The sequence below is a fragment of the Geotrypetes seraphini genome, chromosome 9 (assembly GCF_902459505.1).
Source record: "Geotrypetes seraphini chromosome 9, aGeoSer1.1, whole genome shotgun sequence".
Lineage (NCBI taxonomy): Eukaryota > Metazoa > Chordata > Amphibia > Gymnophiona > Dermophiidae > Geotrypetes > Geotrypetes seraphini.
Window position 1 is genome coordinate 26,159,279 of NC_047092.1, and position 20,928 is coordinate 26,180,206.

A 20,928-nucleotide genomic window follows, 5' to 3' on the forward strand; every position below is an offset into this window, starting at 1 on the left:
TGGGCTGTAGCCCTTTTCTGCCGTCATCTTCTATGTTTCTATGTTTCTATGATGGGTCATTTGGCCTTTATCTGCCATCATGTTTCTATTTTTCTATAATCAGAAAGTTCTATGACATCACAATGCAGGTGTAAAGAGCCTTAGCCTATAGGAAGAGGAGATGCAAATGTTAAGAGCCTTAGCCAATAGGGAGAGGAGGAGAGAGTGGCTGCTGCAGACACCAGAAAGTATTTCTTCACAGAGAGAGTGGTTGATCATTGGAGCAAGCTTCCAGTGCAGGTGATCGAGGCAGACAGCGTGCCAGACTTTAAGAATAAATGGGATACCCATGTGGGATCCCTACGAGGGTCAAGATAAGGAAATTGGGTCATTAGGGCATAGACACGGGGTGGGTAAGCAGAGTGGGCAGACTTGATGGGCTGTAGCCCTTTTCTGCCGTCATCTTCTATGTTTCTATATACGTGGATGCCGGCTGGGGGCGGGGCTGGGGGCAGAACAGGGTGGGAAAGAGACAGAACTGAGCGGTCCTGGGGGCGTGGCCAGTACATGAAAAATTCCCATTATCCTTCCCATTTTCGCTCTTCAGGAGTTTTCAGTGTAGTGGAGGGGGGTTCCCCCCACACCCTCCCCAATGGGAGTTCGAGGACTTACAAGTTCCTCCCCAACACACACCCTCACAGCACAAACAGGAAGGACAGAAAGGTGGAACAAATCTGTCCTGCGCGCAAATGTCACCGCGGGATTGTTGGCGTGCCAATGTCCGGAGCGCTTTTGACGGGTTACCCTAACTACTATGGTAATCCTCCATTACAAATAATTTGTCTCTCTGCTTAATCAAGAATGAATAAGATGACTCCTAATCTTTTTCTTTACTATTGCTAAATGTTTGAGGTTTTTACTGATTCTAAGCTCAATCAGTTGACAAAATCTAGCCTTGGCTCCAGTGGCAGCCTTAAGAGGTAGACTGTCCCTGATCCTGTGTTCAAAAGGAACATATTCTTGCTGCTTCAGATGGAAAAATGGGGCTAGGTCACCAAGATCCATGTGTAGAAGGAGTTAGTATGGTGTGTGGGGAAATGCATGTGGCAACCTCTTGAAGATCACAGCACAAGCTCTGCTGCTCATCTTCTCTCAGACATGTTCACTTCTCCCTGACAAGAGGCCTCATGATGATGTCTTTGCCCCGGAACCTCAATGGACATGCCAACAAATGTAAAAACCACTGAGGTTGTGGGTTCAAATCCCACACTGCTCCTTGTGACCCTGAGCAAGTCACTTAATCCTCCATTGCTCCAGGTACATTAAGTTTCAAGTTTCAAGTTTAATAAAATTTTTGATTAATCGCTTAATCATATTTCTAAGCGATGAACATTTTTAAAATTACAGTATTTGGGGGACAATACAACACTTTACAATATTTTACATCCGAGCGGACTAAAAGACAGACATTACAAACTATGGACACGTGGGAAAAGTAGAATGAAATACAAAATCATTAAAGAAAAGTAAGACAATCAGGGAGTAAAACAAAAGGTAGGGAAAACAATAGTCATAAAATTAAACAATGGAAATAAAAATTTGACCAGCAGACTTCTAACTAATTATCAAAAGCATCTTTAAAAAGAAAAGTTTTTAAATTACTCTTAAATTTCTCCAGATTGCGTTCTTCCCTTAAATAAATAGGAAGAGAATTCCAAATTTGAGGTGCAGTAACAGAAAAAATAAATTGCTGTCGTGTATTAATAATCCTAAGAGAAGGGATCGTCAATAGATTTTGTTCATTGGATCTCAGAGTGTGAGCCTGTCAGGACAGATAGGGAAAAATGCTTGAGTACCTGAATGTAAACCACTTAGACTATAAGTGGTATATAAATGCTTAAATAAATAAATACTACCATCTTTCTAGGTATTTTACAAAAGGCTCCACATTTAGCAGAGCTTTTTGTAAAATAACAAGGAACTGAGTACATCTCAACCTGGACATCTCAATTCCCATTTCAACATGTCACATAAAATGAAGGTTACAGACTCACAATAAAGCATGCTTCCAGAAACAGCATTACATGCTAACAATACCATTCACATCTACTGGAGATAGGGTTACCAGACATCCAGATTTACTCGGACATGTCCTGTTTTTAGACGGCTGTCCAGGTGTCTGGATGGCTTTTCAAAACCCGGCACTTTGTCCGGGGTTTTGAAAAGCGTTGAGATCGGGGCCACATCTGGAGGGCATCTGCGCATGTGTGTGATATTATCAGCATCATTCACGCATGCGCAGATGTCCTCCAGGCACGGCCCCGAAGAGACGAGGATTGTGTGGGGCCAGGGCTGGGGGGGAGGGGGGGCGCAATGAGGCAGGGTGGAACAGGGTGGGGCCTCGTGTTCTCTTTTATTTTTTAGCAAAAATCTGGTAACCCTAACTAGAGAAGACTTAAGATGAGCAGCAAGCTCCCCCAGGTCCAGGGAAATTATACCACTGATACATGACAGAATATAAAAACGAAATAACAAGGCAGAACGACAAACTTACCAATAGTTTTAAAGCTAGGCCAATGAAGAGAACAGCATCGAAAGTTTAAACGGACTACATAAAGACGACACTTCTGTAAAATATTCACCACTGTCTTATCCTGGATCTGCTGTCTCACAGCGGAAAAATCAATCTAAAGTCGTGAACAAACGAATGCAGATTATTTCAAGGATATGCAGGCATTTGCTCATATTATATTTTGTTGCCCTTGGACATGACTAGGGGCTCCTTTTACAAAGCCGCGCTAGCGGGTTTAACGCGCGTGACTTTTCATCACGCGCTAACCCCCGCCCTGGCCGAAAATCTACCGCCTGCTCAAGAGGAGGCGGTAGCGGCTAGCGCGGCCGGCAGTTTAGCGTGTACTATTATGCGCATTAAACTGCTAGCGCGGCTTTGTAAAAGGAGCCCTAGATATGTGATGGATAGTTTTATCACAAAACAAGAGAATTCAGGTAAATGCTAAAAAATAAAAAAAATCAATATACATACATGAATTAAGTTAAATTAAATGTGTGCTCAGTGAAATCAACATCAAATATGCCACTGAAAGGCTAAAAACATGTTTAACATTTACATCATAGCACACGCCCTCCCTACCTCCATTACACATATGTATGTATACAGTGCGTATGGACTATTTTTTGAATTTGATTTGGATTTTTTTCACTGAAGACATTTGGGGATATGGGTACACACGGACTTGTTTGACAGTTGCTATAGGGCGCCATGGCACGTTGATTATTGCCCTCCTGATCAGGACAGTGGAGAAACAGCTGAGGTAAGTATTGCTCTTATCTTTTAACACTGCATTAGAGAGTTGCACAGGGACAGAAATCCCACCCATCCCCATCAGGATCCTCTCCGTCCCCACCCATCCCCGCCAGGATCCTCTCCGTCCCCACCCGTCCCCGCCAGGATCCTCTCCGTCCCCACCCGTCCCCGTCAGGATCCTCTCTGTCCCCACCCGTCCCCGCAAGGAATTACCTCCATCCCTGCCCGTCCCCATAAAAAGCAGCAATTACTTCTGACAGGATCATCAATTCCACAGTTTCTTTTGTGTTTGCGCTGCTGTTTTCCTTGCGGAATCTCTTTGGTGGAACCCTTTTTTTGTTTTCTGTTCAGGTAATTAATTTATAAACCCCCTCTTTTACTAAGGCTGACGTGTCCATTATATTATATGGACGAACCCTGCTTCCAAAGCCTTCCATCCCCATGGGAGTCACGTTGGCTAGAGGGGGGTCCCCATGGGAGTCCCGTGGGTTAGGGGGGGATTCCCGCGATCTCCATTCCCGTGCAGACCTCTACACTGTATACATACATATGTGTAATGGAGGTAGGGAGAGCGTGTGCTATGATGCAAATGTTAAACATTTTTCTAAGCTTTCAATGGCATATTTGATGTTGATTTCACTGAGCACACATTTAATTTAACTTAATTCATGTATGTATGTACTGTATATATATTTATTTTTTTATTTTTTAGAATTTACCTGAATTCTCTTGTTTTGTGATTTAATATTTTTGAGAATTTAGATATATATATTTTTTTCACATAGATTTTTTTTCTCGTTTGTATATTTTTAATGGCTAGTTTTATAACAGGGCATCTAGCATATGACAGTAATATGGCACCTACTCAGGTGGTATTTTATAAGGAAAAGTAGGCGCCATAGGTCTGCCTGGCTCTATTTATGTAGTTTCCCAGCCAGGATTGCTGTCTGCTTGCTTGGAACATGAAGGTTCTGTCCAGAAAGGATTTGTATTTGCAACCTGTGATCTTTGGGTATGTAAAGATGTTTCGGTTTCTAGTTGTTCGTGTAGGCAAGAGTGTCTGGGCAGACTAGTTGGTATCTCAGGTTATGCGCCTCAGTGCCATAGGCTGAATATGTGTTCTATAATGGAATCTTATGGACCTGCATTAAGGCACACCCACTTATACCAGGTCTATGGCTGCCATACGCTGATGTAGCTAAGTGTGACATGCAATACATGCAACAGAGTGTTCTATAAGGTGCGTGAATAATTAGGAGCTATATCCATGTGCTGACCATGCTCCACCCATACGTATGTCCCTTTGAACTTACATGCTACAGCACTCACATGCTCCCTTATAGAATAGTCTTAGTTCACTTACACACATTAGAGCCAGCTAAGGCATAGGTAAGTGCATGTGACCTGTTACAGAATTTGCCCTTCTAATGGGCAAACTGTCGTCTATGTTGCTTTGTTACCTTCTTTTTACCTTCTACGAGGGATCTTCAAGAAGTTTCTGCACTTTTTGTTTTTTTTAAACACTCAACAAAAAACATTCTTTTCTGATAGCCTTGAGCAGTAGGACGCTGGGAAAAATGAATCGCAAAACAGGGTGATTAAGTGGAAAAGTGACGTAATTTGCTTTTGAGATACAGTATTTAATAAATAGTGTTTTAAAAAATAATAGTGCAGAAACTATTTGAAGAACCCTCATATCTTGAAGACTGCCTTGTCTTCCTCAGTAGTACAGTATGTACTTCTCAAAGGCAGGATTTCGTTGTCTGTCAGATGTCAGCAAGTGGATGTGAGGTTGTTAACCTGTCCATCTGCATAATTAAGAACATAAGCAGTGCCTCCGCCGGGTCAGACCATAGGTCCATCCCGCCCAGCAGTCTGCTCCCGCGGCGGCCCGAACAGGTCACGGCCTGTCTGAGTCACCAGAAGGGGCCCCCTTGCCACCTTGGTTTCCCATTGAGTCCTATCTTCCCATCGAAGTCCTAACCCTCCGGTCTTGCACATGCACGACCTGGTTGGGTTTCTATACTTATTACCTGGTTAGCTTTCTATACTTGTGTTACATCCCAGCACTTCTCTCAGTAATTCCTTAACAAGCTATAAGAAAGGGCTGGTTTTAAGTGCTGCAAGACTTGTGGCATTTGTGTCAGTCCAAGTCAAGCAAAAACAGCACAATGGGCCTCCAATGAATGACGCCAATTGATAATTTTGAAAAAATTTTACTATTTATTATAAGATATATAATGTATCAACGTATTGTTTTGTATACAACTGTATAAGTCAGATGATTTTAAATGCATTATTAAAAAAAAAAAAATGTACTGACATCAAAGTTTATTGAGGGAGCTGAACAGGCTGTCATCTTTTCTCCTTGATTGACTCCCACATAGCGATCATGGTGTTGGCATAACTCTAACCAGTTATGGTTGTCTTGTGTGGCATGATCTCCAGAAGCAAAAGTCCTTCATCATCCCAGATGACAGTTGCCATGACTTTGCCTGCAGATTTTTCTGTCTTGAAATTTTGGGGGTGGGGATAACTTCTACTTCCACTGCATTGATTCCATTTTGAACTCAGGATCTCTGTGATAGATCCAAGTCTCATCTCCAGTCACCAAATGATGAAAAAAAAAAATCATTTGGTCTCCATGGAGCATCTCCAAGTTTTCCTGATAGCACTGGAGCCTCGTGGCTTTCTGACATGGCATCGGCATTCTTGGAACCCATCTTGCACTAACTTTGGACATGCCCAACTTTTCATAAATGTTTTCCAAAAGGTACCTGCTGAGATGAGAGTCCCATTTTTTCAACTATTCGAGAAATCTTAATTTATCTGTCTGACAAAATTAAATCCTCGACTTTCTTGCACATTTCAGTGGAAGTTGCTTCCACAGGCCGTCCAGTGTCTATTCCACTTAAACTGCTTGCTCCAAAATTTTTCTTTGCAGGATGATGGGGCAGACTCACCATAAACTGCAGTCATGGATCTCCTTTGGCTTTTTCCCTTCTTTTGTGAGAAATGTTATTACTGAATGGTGCTCCAAATCTAGCAGTTTCTTACTTGATTTGCATGAGAATTCTCCAGACATCTTGTTTCTTGGAATGTTAGACTTGCACCGAGTCACAGCTATGCATGAATAACCTTGAGACATGTTACAACATGCACAGACTTGTTTCAACATGCTTGTTACTTTCTGTCATACTCAGGTAGATAAATTATTGAACACCCCTCGTATCACAGGGTGAATATTCAGCCAGCACCAGTGAGCATTTTTTAGCCGTTGCTGGCATTATCCCCAGACATTCAATATTGTCTGGGTTTATATGACAGGTTATCTTTTATGCAGTTTTGACTGTGAAATTCAGCTCTTAACCACCTAAGCAATACCGCATAAAGATTTGACTGTGTTTTATACAGTCCGATTTGGCCGCTTAACTTAGATGCTGAATATCAATACTTAACTGCATAAGCACAGACCCCACCCCTGGATTGCCCACGGTGACAAAAAAAAAAAGCAGGCTTTCAGTTTAGTGGTCAGTGCTGATATTCAGCCTCTTCTGCCCACTAAAATGGCTCTGTATATCAGCCAGCTCATCTCCAAGTTGAACAGCCCTAACCTGTTTCTTATTTCCTTGTAGAGAAACGGTTCTACCCCCTTAATCATTTTTGTCACCCTTCTCTGTACCTTTTCTGGTTCTGCTTTATCTTTTTTGAGAAGAGGTAACCTGAACTTCAGCTTACATAAGCAGACATCTGGAGAGGTGAAAAATAATGATAGGACCTTTATTACAATTAGCAAAATAAAATTTAAAAAATGTAGCTCTAGAAACAAATCTACTTGGGAACCCTGGCAACCCAAGATAGAGACAGAGAATGACACGGTGACAAAATTCATCACCGTTCCCGTTCCCCCGGATAACCGCAGGAAACCATCTCTATGTCATTCTTTAAGGAGAGATGGAAGAATCAGAGTATGAATAGGTACATCCACTGACCCTCAAGCCTTGCATTGAAGAATGCTGGTATAAAAGGACTGAGGTTGAGATAGACACTAATGAATGACACTGGATGGTTGGAACATAAGACCATAAGCATATACTGGGACAGAACAAAGGCCCATCAAGCCCAGTTTCCAATCACAAGTACCTGCCAGAATCCCAAAGAGTAGCAATATTCCAGAGCGGAGATTGTGATGTCATAAAGCCTCCTCATTCCACCAATGCCTATCAGTGATGTCACACCTTATCAGTGATGTCACAATGGCTTCATTATCCTTTACTTGGCTCACATAAGAATCACAGAATGAATGGGCCCAGCCACTGACCCTCAAGCCTTTAATTGAAGAATGCTGGTGTAGAAGGACTGAGGCTGAGACAGACACTAAAGAATGACATGGGATGGTTTCCTGCAGTTATCCACGGGAACGGTGATGAATTTTGTCACCATGTCATTCTCTAATAGAGAGGCCATCATTTATCTTTTTAAGCAATCTTACTTACACTGCTCCACAGAAAGTTTGTTTGAGTGAGAACCTTCCAGGACTGACAAACTTGAGCACACCTGGCCAGGTCAACGATAGTGACATAGCTGAAGATCTAGGTTAAAAAAAATATTAAAAATAAATAATTGCAGTTGAAAAAATATAAACAGAAATAACTGCAGTTAGAAGAAAATGTGCATGTTGATAAGGATGATCAAAGGAATCAAAACTCCAAATAAGCATCAAAGCAGACCAAACCCAAAGTATTCCAGTGCTCCCTCCCCATATGGGACTCCCACACTCCTGTAGCATCTGAACAGGGCCCTTTTTATGTGAGAAGGTTCTGCAACTGAAAAAGAAGCTAACAGTGTAACAGTGATTACAACTCATGAGGAAGGAAGAACAGTGGAAACTGAACTTGGTTCCTCTGGTTTTTAATTTAGACCACTGCAGTAGCCATTAGGACGTCCTAAGCCAACCTTTATCCTTGTGTCCCCCCTCAATAAACTTTTAGATCCAAAGGGAACCCCCTTCCAATTTTTATCCATGAAAATGCTGGTGGCGGCTAAAAAAAGGCTCACCACTTCTGGCTGCTGCTAAACCTAGGGATACCATATTTTCTTCCGCAAATCCCTGGACACATGACCCCGCCCCATTCTGCCTCCAGCACCACCGTTCTACAAGCCCCACCCAGTTCATCCCCCAGCCCTGCCTCCACACAGCTTCCTCTCTTCCCCGAGCTCCAGCCACATCTGGAGGGCCTGAAGCATGCGTGTGATGTCATCCGTGCATGCTCAGAGGCCCTCCAGATGTGGCTGGAGCTCGTCGGGGCTTTCCAAAACCCAGACAATCTGCCAGGTTTTGGAAAGTCTTTCTGGGAACCCGGACAGTCCTCTAAAAAGAGGACATGTCCGGGTTTACTCGGACGTCTGGTAATCCTAGCTAAACCACTGCTAAACTTCATATGCACTTTTTCACAAAGCTCATGTAAAATGTAGACCCCAGGGGCCTGATTCTATAAGTGGCACCTAGCTCGACATGGTTATCAATCAACAGCTAGGTGTTGTTTATAAATTCATGCCTAGTGACACCTAAGCAGACTTAGGCATCACTAAGCATCCTAGTAGTAGGTGCTAGTACATTAGGCCAGGGTTTCCCTGGCCTAATGTACTGGTGCCTAACACAGATGCCTAGCAACGCCTAAGTCAACTATGCCTATTCTCCACCCCTAATCATGCCTAACACAGATGCCTAGCAACGCCTAAGTCAACTATGCCTATTCTCCACCCCTAATCATGCCTAGGCATGATTAGGAGTTGCAAGGCACCTCAACTTAGATGTCATTAGGTGCCACACAGTATTCCGCTTTACTGGGTCAGACCAGTGGTCCATCTAGCGCAGTATCCCGTCTTCACGGTGGCCAATCCAGGTCACAAGTACCTGGCAAAATAACAAATAGTAGCAACATTCCATGCTACCAGTCCAAGGCAAGCAGTGGCTTCTCCCATGTCTGTCTCAATAGCAGACTATGGACTTTTCCTAACCAATTCCTAATCCACAACTGAACATTGCCTGCTATCCCGCGACTCTTTAATTTTCTCAAGAGCCTCTCATGAGGAATTTTGTCAAAGGCTTTCTGAAAATCTAGATATACTACATCAACCAGCTTACTTTTATCCACATGTTTATTCACACCTTTAAAGAAGTCAAAATGAATTGGTGAGGCAAGACTTCCTTTGCCTGAACCCATGCTGACTCTGTCCCATTAAATCATGTTTGTCTATGTGCTCTACAATTTTTTTAAAAAATAATTGTTTCCACTATTTTGGCCCGGCGCTGAAGTCAGACTTAGTTAGTTAGGTGCCACTGATTCATGTTCGAGTCTTAGCAACTTGATGAATTACAGATCTAAAAAGAGATTGGTTTTTGTGCTTACCAGTCTGTAATTTCCAGAATCTCCCCTGGAACCCTTTTCAAAAATTGACGCAACATTGGCCACCTTCCAATCTTTAGGTACTACAGATGATTTTAGCGACAGGTTACAGATCACTAACAGATCATCAATTTCATGTTTCAGCTCTTTCAGTACCCTGGGATGTATACCATCTGGTCCAGGTGATTTATCACTCTTTAACATGTCAATTTGGTTTAGTACATCTTCCTGGTTCACCAAGATTTCTTTCAGTTCCTCTACATCATCACCCTTGAAAACCATTTCTGTTTCAGCTAGATATCTTATATCTTCTTCTGTAAAGTCTGAAGCAAAGAATTAATTCAGTTTCTTCGCTATGGCCTTATCCTCCTCGAGTGCCCCTTTTGCTCCTTGATCATCCAGTGGTCCCATGGATTCGCTCACAGATTTTCTGCTTCTAATATACCTAAAAAAGGTTGTTACTATGAATTGTTGCCTCTTTAGCAAGTTTCTCTTCATATTCTTTCTTAGCTTTCTTATTTTCTTCATTTGGATGCTTTTTCCATTCTTTAAAGGATTTTTTAAAGTTCTGATAGCCTTTTTCACTTCACCTCTTAGCCATGCCGGCTCTCGTTTCCTCTTCTTTCCACCTTTGTTAATACGTGGAATACATCTGGTCTGGGCTTCCACGATGGTATTTTTAAATAATGTCCAAGCCTGGTTTACAGTCCTAATCTTTACCACACCGTTTAAACCAATTAAATCCAATTTAGTTGAAAATGGAATTAATGTTATATCACACAGTAACGTACAGTCAATTTAATATCCAATTTGCAAGTTCTTCCGGAATTAATCCAGGTACCTCTCCTCCCTTGTAACCAAAAAACAACAACAACCAATACTGTTGTAACTTCACTGGAAATGTCCAGTTAGCTCTTTTGTAATCCGCCTTGAACTGCAAGGTATAGGCGGAATAGAAGTCCCTAATGTAATGTAATGTAATGTTGGCTTTTACAAAGTGTGGTAGAGGTTTCCACCTCAGGCCGGTGAAGTAAATGCTCCGATGCTTATAGAATTCCTAGGAGCGTCAGAGCATTTACCTCACCGGCTCAAAGTAGACACCTCTACCATGACTTTGTAAAAGGAACCCTAAGTTAGGAATCGTTAGGCATCCTCAATGTAGGCGCCGCACCTCTTATAGAATCAGACCCCAGCTGAAAAGTGCACAGAAAACAGGAACAAGTGTGCGTAATTTGTCACACAACATTAAATTGGAGAAGTTAACATTGGTCCTTGGTAAGAGTTGTCCCTTGGAAATCACTTTTCAGACTCCAGCTCCCTTTGTGAATCTTTCTTCTTCATTCTAGCAGGAATGCCTAATTTGTTTTCAGAGAGCTGAGGAAACCCTCCACGCTTTCATCCCAAAATTAAAAACCTTGGCAATGCAAGGTCAGTCATATTAAACATTTCTAGACATATTTGTGGTTTTCTGCCCAGATTGTGCTAACTCAAATGACTGCCCACGCATACTTATTTATTTTTAGACAAAAGTCATTCTGTTTAGAGGCTAAGCCCAGCTGTTTTCTGACCATGTTCCTTTTTTTTTTTTTTTACCTGGGTCACTCACTAATCAAAGCCAAACCCCAATCTTGTGTGCCACGAGGGCCAAATCCCATAATTTCATGTCTGGTTTCATCTAGGACCCATAAAAATGTTCAGGAAATTTCATGTTGTGTTTGAATGGCATACAACATAGAATTATAGTATCATTTCAGCTATTCTAGGAACTTTAAACTAGAGTAAAAAAAAAAAAAAAAAACAACACCATAAAGCAAAATTTTAATGGAAATTTACCAGCTTCCAAATGGAATACAAATAATGGCATTCACTCACATCTGCCAATTGATCCTGCAGCCAATTCATTAAACTTTACAAGCACTTACATAGGTCTCTGTGCTGTTTATGTTCCCCAAGGCTTTGCTGCATATAATGCTATGCACTCATGTATATTAGTGAGTAATTATGCAAATAAGTGTTTGCAAGCCATGCAAATTAGAGCATCGTTGTCTAAAGCAGTGTTCTTCAACCACCGGTCCATGGACCAGTGCCGGTCCACAGAAATTTCCTGCCGGTCCAAAGGGCCAGCACGTGCATCAGGCCCAAAACAGTGTTCTTCAACCGCCAGTCCACGGTGCGATCGATGCGGCGTTATCTTCGAGCCAGCTCCCTCTTCCTAACTGATTCAGTGCACAAAGCCACGGGCAGTGGCTCCTACAGGCATCCTGCACCTAAACCGGAAGCCTTCTATCTGACGTCGCAACGTCAGAGAGAAGGCTTCCAGATGAGGCAAGGGATGTGCAAGGTGCAATTAGTACTATTATGGGGCGGGGTCTGGGGTGGAGATTGGGTAGAGATGGGCGGGGTCTGGCCCACTACTTAGCCCAGTGTTCTTCAACCGCCGGTCCACAGACCGATGCCGGTCCACAGAATAATTCTTTTATTTCTGCCGGTCCATAGGTGTAAAAAGGTTGAAAAACACTGGTCTAAAGTGTACATAGTTACACAAGCACTTATGTGGACATTGTTTCTAGGGTCAGCTCAAGGGACTGTGGTGCCCTGAGCCAATGTTTGCATGTTATTGAAAAACTACTACTCCAAAACAAATGGAACGGAACCTCTTAAAAATACAAATAATCATCTGTTCACAAATAAGAGCCCTTATTTAGGCTCTTATTTGTGAACAGATAAGTGCATTACATATATATTTTTTCAACCACTTACCGATTTAAAGAATACGGTGCTATAGACACTGTCATAAAAAATTGTTTCGGTTGGTTGTGAGGGTTTTATGACCAATGATGGTGATTTTGTCCTGCTGAAGAAACCATTGCTTGAATTATGTATTCGGTGCATGGAGCAGGTTACTGAGGTCTTTCCCTCTTGAATAAGTACAAGCCAATTGTATGTGGAACCTGGAGTGATTATTTATGTTATTGAAAAAGACATGGCGGTTTATAATCTGATCGGTTTATATTTGAGTATATACAGTACTTCCTCCTCAAAGCTAGGGAGCCCTACCTTTTAAACCTGGCCAGCAAGGAGTCCTCCAGGCACACCTGGAGTATTGTACAACATGGTGACCATCTTGGGTGTTCCCCCCAGCGTCATGGTTTTTGGTGACCACTATTCCAAGTCCTGCATTTCAATCAAATCATTTCAGAATGACACAAAGTTTTGTGTTTTCAGTAAAGGATAGGCATTTTCTGTAGACAGACTGTTTCTCCTTATGGAATGCTGATAAAGAAAACTAGTCTACCTACAGGTCATATTTTATGTGACTTTTCTGGGCTTTAAAAAAAAAAATAAAAACAATTAGGCTCTTGGCTATGACTGATTTCTTTGCATTGAAGATTTCTAAAAATATATCTTATGTTCTTATGTTCTTATATCCATCAATAAAATGACTCAACTACTGGCATTCGCAGAAAGACAATATAATGCTTATCTGATGAACAAGAGAGATTTTACAGGTTATTTTTAAAGTGAGCATGGGATACTAAGAGACCTCATCACATAGACATTTAAATTGATGGATGCAATAACTCAGATTCTAAGGGAAGATAAATGAACTGTCCTTGGAATATGTGGTTTGTGAATCTTAAGTAAAGCAGAATGGTCTTTGGAATTTTGTCAGTAACAGTATATGAAACTTTACCACACAATTCAAAGCAGGACAGTTTCAAGAAAACAACTCCACTCGTTAAGGCTATATTTTTAAGCAGAATAGCTTTCTTTTCTTTTTTTTGACCCAGCAGTTTCTTCCAGCTTCTTTTGGCTTCCAGTTCATTCGAAACTAAGGCTGGGATCTGGTGCCTTGAACCTTTCTTCACAACTAACTGAGGACTTTTTAATATACATAATTCAAAATGGGGTTTACAATCTGCTTTTATCAATATTTCATGGCTCAAAGCAGAGTGCAAGACATGTTAAACACTCAAATATACAGCAATAAAATGAATAACTGGATATAAATTAATGATACAGACACAAAATAACATTTTCATCCATTAGCTGCTCCTTTAAAGCTTCTTCCCAACTCAAGAGCCACCCATAAAATTCTTCATCTCTTATTCTCTCCATAAGAAATCCATTCCGAATCTGAGAAGACAGAACTGTTTTTAACTTAAAAAAAAGATATAATCCCTGTATTTCTATAAGTAGATCCCAAGACAACACATTCCAAAGCTGGGGGCAATACCCATGAATGTCCAGTTGCAGATAGATATCAGTCTGAGTTGTTGAGTAGTATATATATGGAGTGGAGGGCCCAGGATGAGAAATATTGCTGAGCATGGTTTGATAAATAAACTGCAGCAAAATCTCTGAGCATCTTGAAAAACAAGATTAAGAGTTTAAATTTTATTCTTAGCCTCAGCAGAATTCAATGGAGCACAACCAAAATGGTTCTGCTCCCTTAAGGATCCACAAGGACCTCTACTTTGCCAGAGAAGTGCTTTGTGACTCTGTGCTAGATGCCCTAAAGTCAGCAATCGTCCTAGCGACGATCGCTTTTACCGACCCGATGCACCAAACGGCCCACTGCGTGTTTTTCCCCTCGATTGCTCATTTTCCGATCCGGCCATGCAAATTAGCTAAAACCCCATGCAAAGTAACCAAGCAATTGATGCACTAACATTGTTTGGCTATTGCAAAAAAAATAAAAGGGGGTTTTAGCGATCGGAAAAACTGACAGGTCTGCCTGTTTGTTTGTTTTTTTCAATGGCACAGATATTTTGCATGTGTTACACATGCAAAATATCTGTCCAATAAAAAAAGAAAAAATGTCCACCACTGAGCCACTGTCCCCCCCCCAAACCAAAACAAATGGCAGGAGGGATGCCCACTCCTTCCTGTCATGCAGAACACCCCCTTGGGAGGGGCCTTGGCAACTGAACCAATCATGGCCTTTGGCTCCTCACCGTGCATCACATGAGGGGAAGGACCATCATTTAAGAGGTGGCCTGAAGCAGGAGCCTGAGTGGGCTTCCTGCTTCCAAATTTTTTAAAAAAAGATAAGGGGGCTGGTCCAGAAAGTGATGTCAGAAGAGCCGATGCTGGCGCGAGCAGCAGTTTGAGATTGCCCCTCGTGCCGCAAATGTTAAAAAGATATGGGGAAGGGAAGTGGTACATGTGGTAGTAGGGAGCAAGGAAGGATGGGGCGGAGAGGAGGACGGGAGCCCCATCATGAGGGCACCCAGGGCGGACTGCCTCTCCCTTACTACACCACTGTTCCAGAGATTCCTTTCAAATAAAAGAGTCGTACCTACCTTTTATGTTAATTTTAATTGATTATTGTAGTTCCTCCCTTTTTCCTCTTGTGCCCGTTCGTTTATATGTTATGTAATATTTGTCTTGTGACTTATCCCAAGCTTTATCTATGTAAGCTTGTGTTATTGGTTCCTCATTAGCACTCATTTGTTTTTTTTGTTTTAACATTTTTATTCATTTTTCATATAACAACAAGTGTATCATAAAAATTCATAAAATTGCATTAAGTATACACTTGATATTTCCATAACTTACTGTAAATACAACATATCATTATATAATCCTTACTATAATTTTAGACATCATATAATATTTAATAATTATATCAACTATTATTCAATTATAATCCCTTTCCCTCCCCTTATTTTGATAGTTGCATACAATATAACAAATATTATGATAATTTATTTATATTTTGTGATAAAGAGAATAAACCTACCCACCCACCCCCCCTTTATCAAGTATCTTATTATGGGAAAAAATTATATCAATCAATCAATGCAAAAATCTGTTAATGGTCCCCAAATCTTCTTAAACTTATCAATATATCCTTTTTGTGTTGCAAATGTACGCGCCATCTTATATATATGGCAAACTGAATTCCACCAAAAGTTGTAATTTAATCAGTCATAATTCTTCCAATTGTATGTTATTTGTTGAACTGCTACACCAGTCAATATAAATAAAAGTTTGTTATTATTTGACGAGATTTGACTCCGAGTTCTCATTGCAGTACCAAATAAAATCGTATCATATGTCAAGGCTACCGGATTTTCTAACATCCTATTTATTTGAGGCCAAATTGATTTCCAAAATAATAATATGAATGGACAATAAAATAAAAGATGATCTAATGTCCCCGCTTCTAGATGACAGTGCCAGCATCTATTAGACTTAGAACTATCAATTCTATGTAAACGAACAGGGCTCCAAAAGGCTCTATGTAAAAGAAAAAAACATGTTTGTCTCATAGATGCTGATATTAGCACTTATTTGTACACCACTTAGAAGTTTGATTGAGCGGTATAAAAAATTTCTCAATAAATTTGAAAAAACTTGAGTCTTGGTTCCTGTGCATTCATGCCACGTAGGTATTTAAATGTCTTTATCATCCCTCTTTCTTCCAAAGTATACATATTCGGATCTTTAAGTCTTTCCCCATACACTTTATAACAAAGAACAGTGCCACATTTCTTTTTTATTAGGCTTTGTGTGATGCCACCATTTTAAATCTGGGCACTGACAGGGCGAACGCAACTGGGGATCACTCCTGTCCCCCTCCCCCAACAGTCATCAAGAAGACCCTGGAGGATGATTGTGGGGGGTGTTTGAGGAAGGAGGAGTCAGAGGGCTTGAAGTGGGGGATTAGGGTAGGGTTACCAGACGTCTGAATTTACTCGGGCGTGTCCTCTTTTTAGAGGACTGTCCAGGCGTCCGAATGGCTTTTTTCACAACCCAGCACTTTGTCCGGGTTTTGAAAAGCAGTTGAGATCGGGGGCGAGTAGGTAGGGTCTTTTGGTGCACCAATTTTGTGTACTGTATATTTACATCTGTACACATTTTGTAAGAGTCATTTTCTGCAAGGAAAACGTGCTTTACATACGGGAAATGCTTCATAAGATTATCCCCAAACAGTCCAAGTAATTTTGAAAGAAACCCCTTGTGCCCATAACTCTGTGTGTGCATCTGCTCTAATACTTTTACCTCACAGTGCTAGGGTTAGCAGACATCCAGACTTCCCTGGACATGTCTTCCTTTTGAGGACAAGTCTGGGGGTACGGATGGCTTTTCAAAACCCGGCACTTTGTCTGGGTTTTGAAAAGCCTCCCTCAAAATTGCCATCGGACAGGAGGGCAAAGCGATGACATCACACACATCATCGTGTTGCATGCGCGGATGCCCTCGTGGCAGGGGGGCGGGGATGGGTGGGACTGAGCGTGCCTGGGGGTGGGTCTAAGGGGTCCAGATTTTCTGAACGGAAAATCTGGTAATCCTACACAGTGCCCAACAGGAGGAAGAGTGACTAACCTTCAATGCTGCTCTGAGAGGTAACTGTGAGACTTCATCGCTGGCTTCTTGTGGTGGGGTGGGTTGTAAAGGATGGTGCTCTTCCAGCTCTCCTCGTTCTAAGCGCTACAGAAATGGGACAGTGAAGAAGTGAAAGTGAACAATCTGTGCTTTGACTGTGAATGAAAATATAACTAAAAAACTGCAAGATGTTATAAAAAATACTGTCTGAGCATTGAAAAAAAAAAGTTTACTCCCCGAGAGCATTTAATACGGGAGAGAGGGAGTGCTCTAACCTTTTCCAGGGAGCCATAAAGGACATTTGAAATCACTGATAGGACAAGGTTGGGGAGGGGTGCTTTGGATTCTGATGGGAGTTGAAGGGAGGGTTATGTCTGGCTCTTTCAATGATTTGAAATGCTGGAGAAGGCAGGGGCCACAGTTTCCAGAGATGTGGCAGATGGTCAAGTTTCTTGAAGGTTGCAATGCTGCTACACCTCTAAGAATCTTACCCCCTGGCCTTCCCTTGTATTTTCCCCCTGATGGAAAGAGTTGGGTATAAGTGGATGGATGGCAGGGGGATGTATATTGTATGCTTCCATACCATCTCTTTTCCTCCTCTTTTTTCTTATCCCCATCCTTCTGTCCTTCTTTCTTACTCCTTCCCATACCTTCACGTCCTTCGCCTGATCTCCTCTCTAGAGAATGACACGGGGACTTATTTTTCCCCATCCCGTCCCCGTGAGTTCTTTTCCTGTCCCTGCCCATTCCTGCAAGTTCTGTTCTCATCTGCACAATTTCTATATGGCACGATGCCTGAAATTTTTAAGAACATGATGTCTCGTTACCAACCACAAAGATCCTTACATTCTGTAGGTGCGGCTTTGTTGAAAACAAAGGCCAACCCTAAACATGTAGATACGAATGTCATGACTTTTACGTGTGCAGGAGTCAAGTTATGGAATGGCCTCGTTGGCCAGATAAGACAATGTGGAGCGAGGAATTCCTTTAGGAAAATGTTGAAGACCCAATTCTTTGTTGATGCATTTTTTTAAGCAAATGATTTTATGTTAGACTGAATACGTATGTTTCGATGGTATTGATGCACTTTCTAGGCAATTGATTTTGTGTTAGACTAAATATGTCTATTTTTTAATTTTTGTATGGATTCTTAACTTTTTATGTATGTAACCCCTTGTAAACTGTTTTGGATAAAAACGGTATAGAAATTTTAAAAATCATAAGTGTCCGAGGCAGAGCTTACAGGAATGGGGCAGGGACAGGGACAGCAACAAAACTTTCAGGGACGGGACAGGGAAATTGAATTCCTGTGGGGATGGGGAAAAATTTGTCCCCATGTCATTTTCTACTCCTCCCCACCTACCCCGCCCCCTATATTTTCTGCATCAGAAAGCACTGGCAGGTAGCTAGTTTTATTACATGGCCTCTCCCACGATTGCCTGCTTTATATTTTTTCAGGCTTCTACTCTCTCTCGTTTCCTCTTGCATGCAGTGGCTTCAGAGGCACCATTACCCATTTTCTCACTAATGGGTTCACGGTGGCCTCCGAAACTGCCACTGTGCTCTCGTGGACCTGCTCTCATGTTCTCACACTGCCGCCGAACATCAGTAATAAAGAAAAGGGGGGTAAACCAGCCACACAGCTTTACGTGGCTCTGAACAGTACTCCCAGTGGCATAGCGAGGGTGAGAGGTGCCCGGAGTGGTGGCACACCTCCCCCACCCCCACCCGCTCATTCCTCACCCCCTCCTGCCGTGTGTGCGCCCCTTCCCTTTTTAATGCTCCGGGCGTGAGCAGCAACCCCAGCCTGCTGCTCGCACCAACGACGGCTCTTCCTCTGACGTCACTTCTTAGACACGGGTCCAGGAAGTGAGGTCAGAGAGTCGACACTAGTAAAGAGGAACGGAGGAAGGGGCACGCACATGCCGTAGGTGGGGGGAGGGGGGCAGGGAAGGAACGGAGAGGATGGGTGCCAGCGCCCCCACCAAGACAGTGCCTGGGGCGGACCATCCCCACCCCTCCCTTTACTATGCCACTAAGTACTTTTGATGATTTTAAACTCAAGAGTTGTTACCTAAAAGTAATTGAGGTAAGCACATGTACACAGTTCAACTGTTTTACTTTTATACACTGTCTTGTATCATCACGAGCACCAAAATTTATCAAAATGTAAGTTCTTAAAAGCTTCATCTTATATGTAGCATACAGTCAGCTTTTTAGTGAACAGTGGAAAAAAAAAAAGAAAAAGACTTGTTGATGGAAAATTTTGCTAAGTTTACAATACCAGCACTTTTAAAGCACTAGGGATGTATTTTTAGAACTGCTGAAGCCTGAGATCTGAATTTATAAGACATCTGTCCCTGGTTTTTTTTTTCTGGGGAATACTGCAGTGAGAGGATTACTTTTCATCTGCTCTGTGTGAATTTGGTCCAGCAGATATGTGGCGCTGTCATCGTGTTGTATGCTCACACCGGCGTACCTCAAAGTAAACCCTGGTCTTTCTGGAATCCTGCGCCTCTAAGTGCCAGGCCTTTAGGGCTGTTCTCAGAACACCTTTGTTAAAGGCATTTTGAATCTTTGATGCTGCCTCTGGGGAAGAAACAGAAATTTATAAGAGCAGAAGAAATGCCACTAGTTCATCAAGCCCATCCAATAGGGTCCTGTCCTGGCGTCCTCAGAGAGGCACCCAACAGATCTTGAAGAGGAGACCATTCCCTGCTCTTGACAGAGGTGGTATGTGAAGGGCAATACCATGACTAGGAGCCCACACTTAGTGCCCATTGGTGCAGTATGGACCTAATTCCAGTAAAGAAATGAAGGTGAACAGGGGGAGAGCCACCTGGCCGCCTGAATGGGGAGGAGGGAGGAATGGTAGGTGAGGCTGAGGTTCCCATGTCCACCCACTTTGGGCTCAGGCCCACCCAAAATTGGGCGTCCCGCTATGCCCCTGCCTCTAACTAATGATGCCAGCATGAAAGGACATTTGTCGTGGAGTGGATGACCATTTATTTCATTTTCTGGTAGTGAATGAACCTTTCCACGTGATAAATCTGCCTTTTTAATGCTTTCCAAGGTGGTCTGATGCTTTCCAGGATATACACAATATTTCTGGTAGTTTACGCAGCTGCAGAAATTGTGGGAGGCGATGCTGGCCACAACTTTCACACCTACCACATATTATACAGTACATACCTTGGCTCCGACCCTGACAAAGCTTCCACGCAAGTAAAGGAAAAAAAACTAGAATGCAATGATTTCCATCAGCCAGTCATACCTGGATGAAACGAGTGCTTTGTATAAATGAAATAGCTACTTTCCTGTCATGTTTTGTACTTCTTTCCTTTAATTTTATTATATTCTAAATTTCTGTACACCACTGTGATCTTTATAAGTCAGGCGGTATATCAGGCAAAGATTTGAAGAGGTATGTGGGAAGTGCATTTCAGAGACCCCCCCTCCCATCATCGAGGGGGGAAGAGGAGAGGTGTTGGCACCCCCTACCAAATCAGCGCTCAGGGTGCTCCTCCTCTCTGCCTCCCTTACTATGCCACTGCTGCCTCCTCAGCTTGGCTGACAGCATGTGCAAACTTCCACAGTGCCCCCATTTTCACCCGGCTTGCGCAAAGTCAAGTTAGGCTGCAAGAGGATTTCCAGTGTTGCTTGCGCTGTTTTACATCTGCAAGGGTTCTTTGAAAATCTCCCCCTTAAAGCTTTTAGCCAGGGATTGCATTGCATTCGGATAAAAAGAACCTAAAAAAACAGAAGAGTTAATCAGAAAATCTGTGACAGATTGATTCTGTCCATTAATCTAAAGTGATACGGCCAGATTTTGCAAGAAGTTAAACCAAGCTTCAAGAAGCTGCCAAACTGTTTCTTCAG

General features: G+C 42.2%; 1 protein-coding gene across 2 annotated transcripts in view; it reads right to left on the reverse strand.

Annotated features, from left to right (window-relative positions):
• Positions 1 to 20,928, reverse strand: part of FBXL13 (F-box and leucine rich repeat protein 13) — a 163,640-nt gene that overhangs the window by 128,345 nt on the left and 14,367 nt on the right. For both annotated transcript variants that reach the window (XM_033959618.1, XM_033959619.1), the window contains exons 6-9: positions 19,529 to 19,638; positions 17,050 to 17,154; positions 7,801 to 7,896; positions 2,534 to 2,666 (exon numbers count right to left, since the gene is read on the reverse strand). In XM_033959618.1, the coding sequence (XP_033815509.1) occupies positions 2,534 to 2,666; positions 7,801 to 7,896; positions 17,050 to 17,154; positions 19,529 to 19,638 (444 nt within the window). The remainder of the gene's footprint in view (positions 1 to 2,533; positions 2,667 to 7,800; positions 7,897 to 17,049; positions 17,155 to 19,528; positions 19,639 to 20,928) is intronic.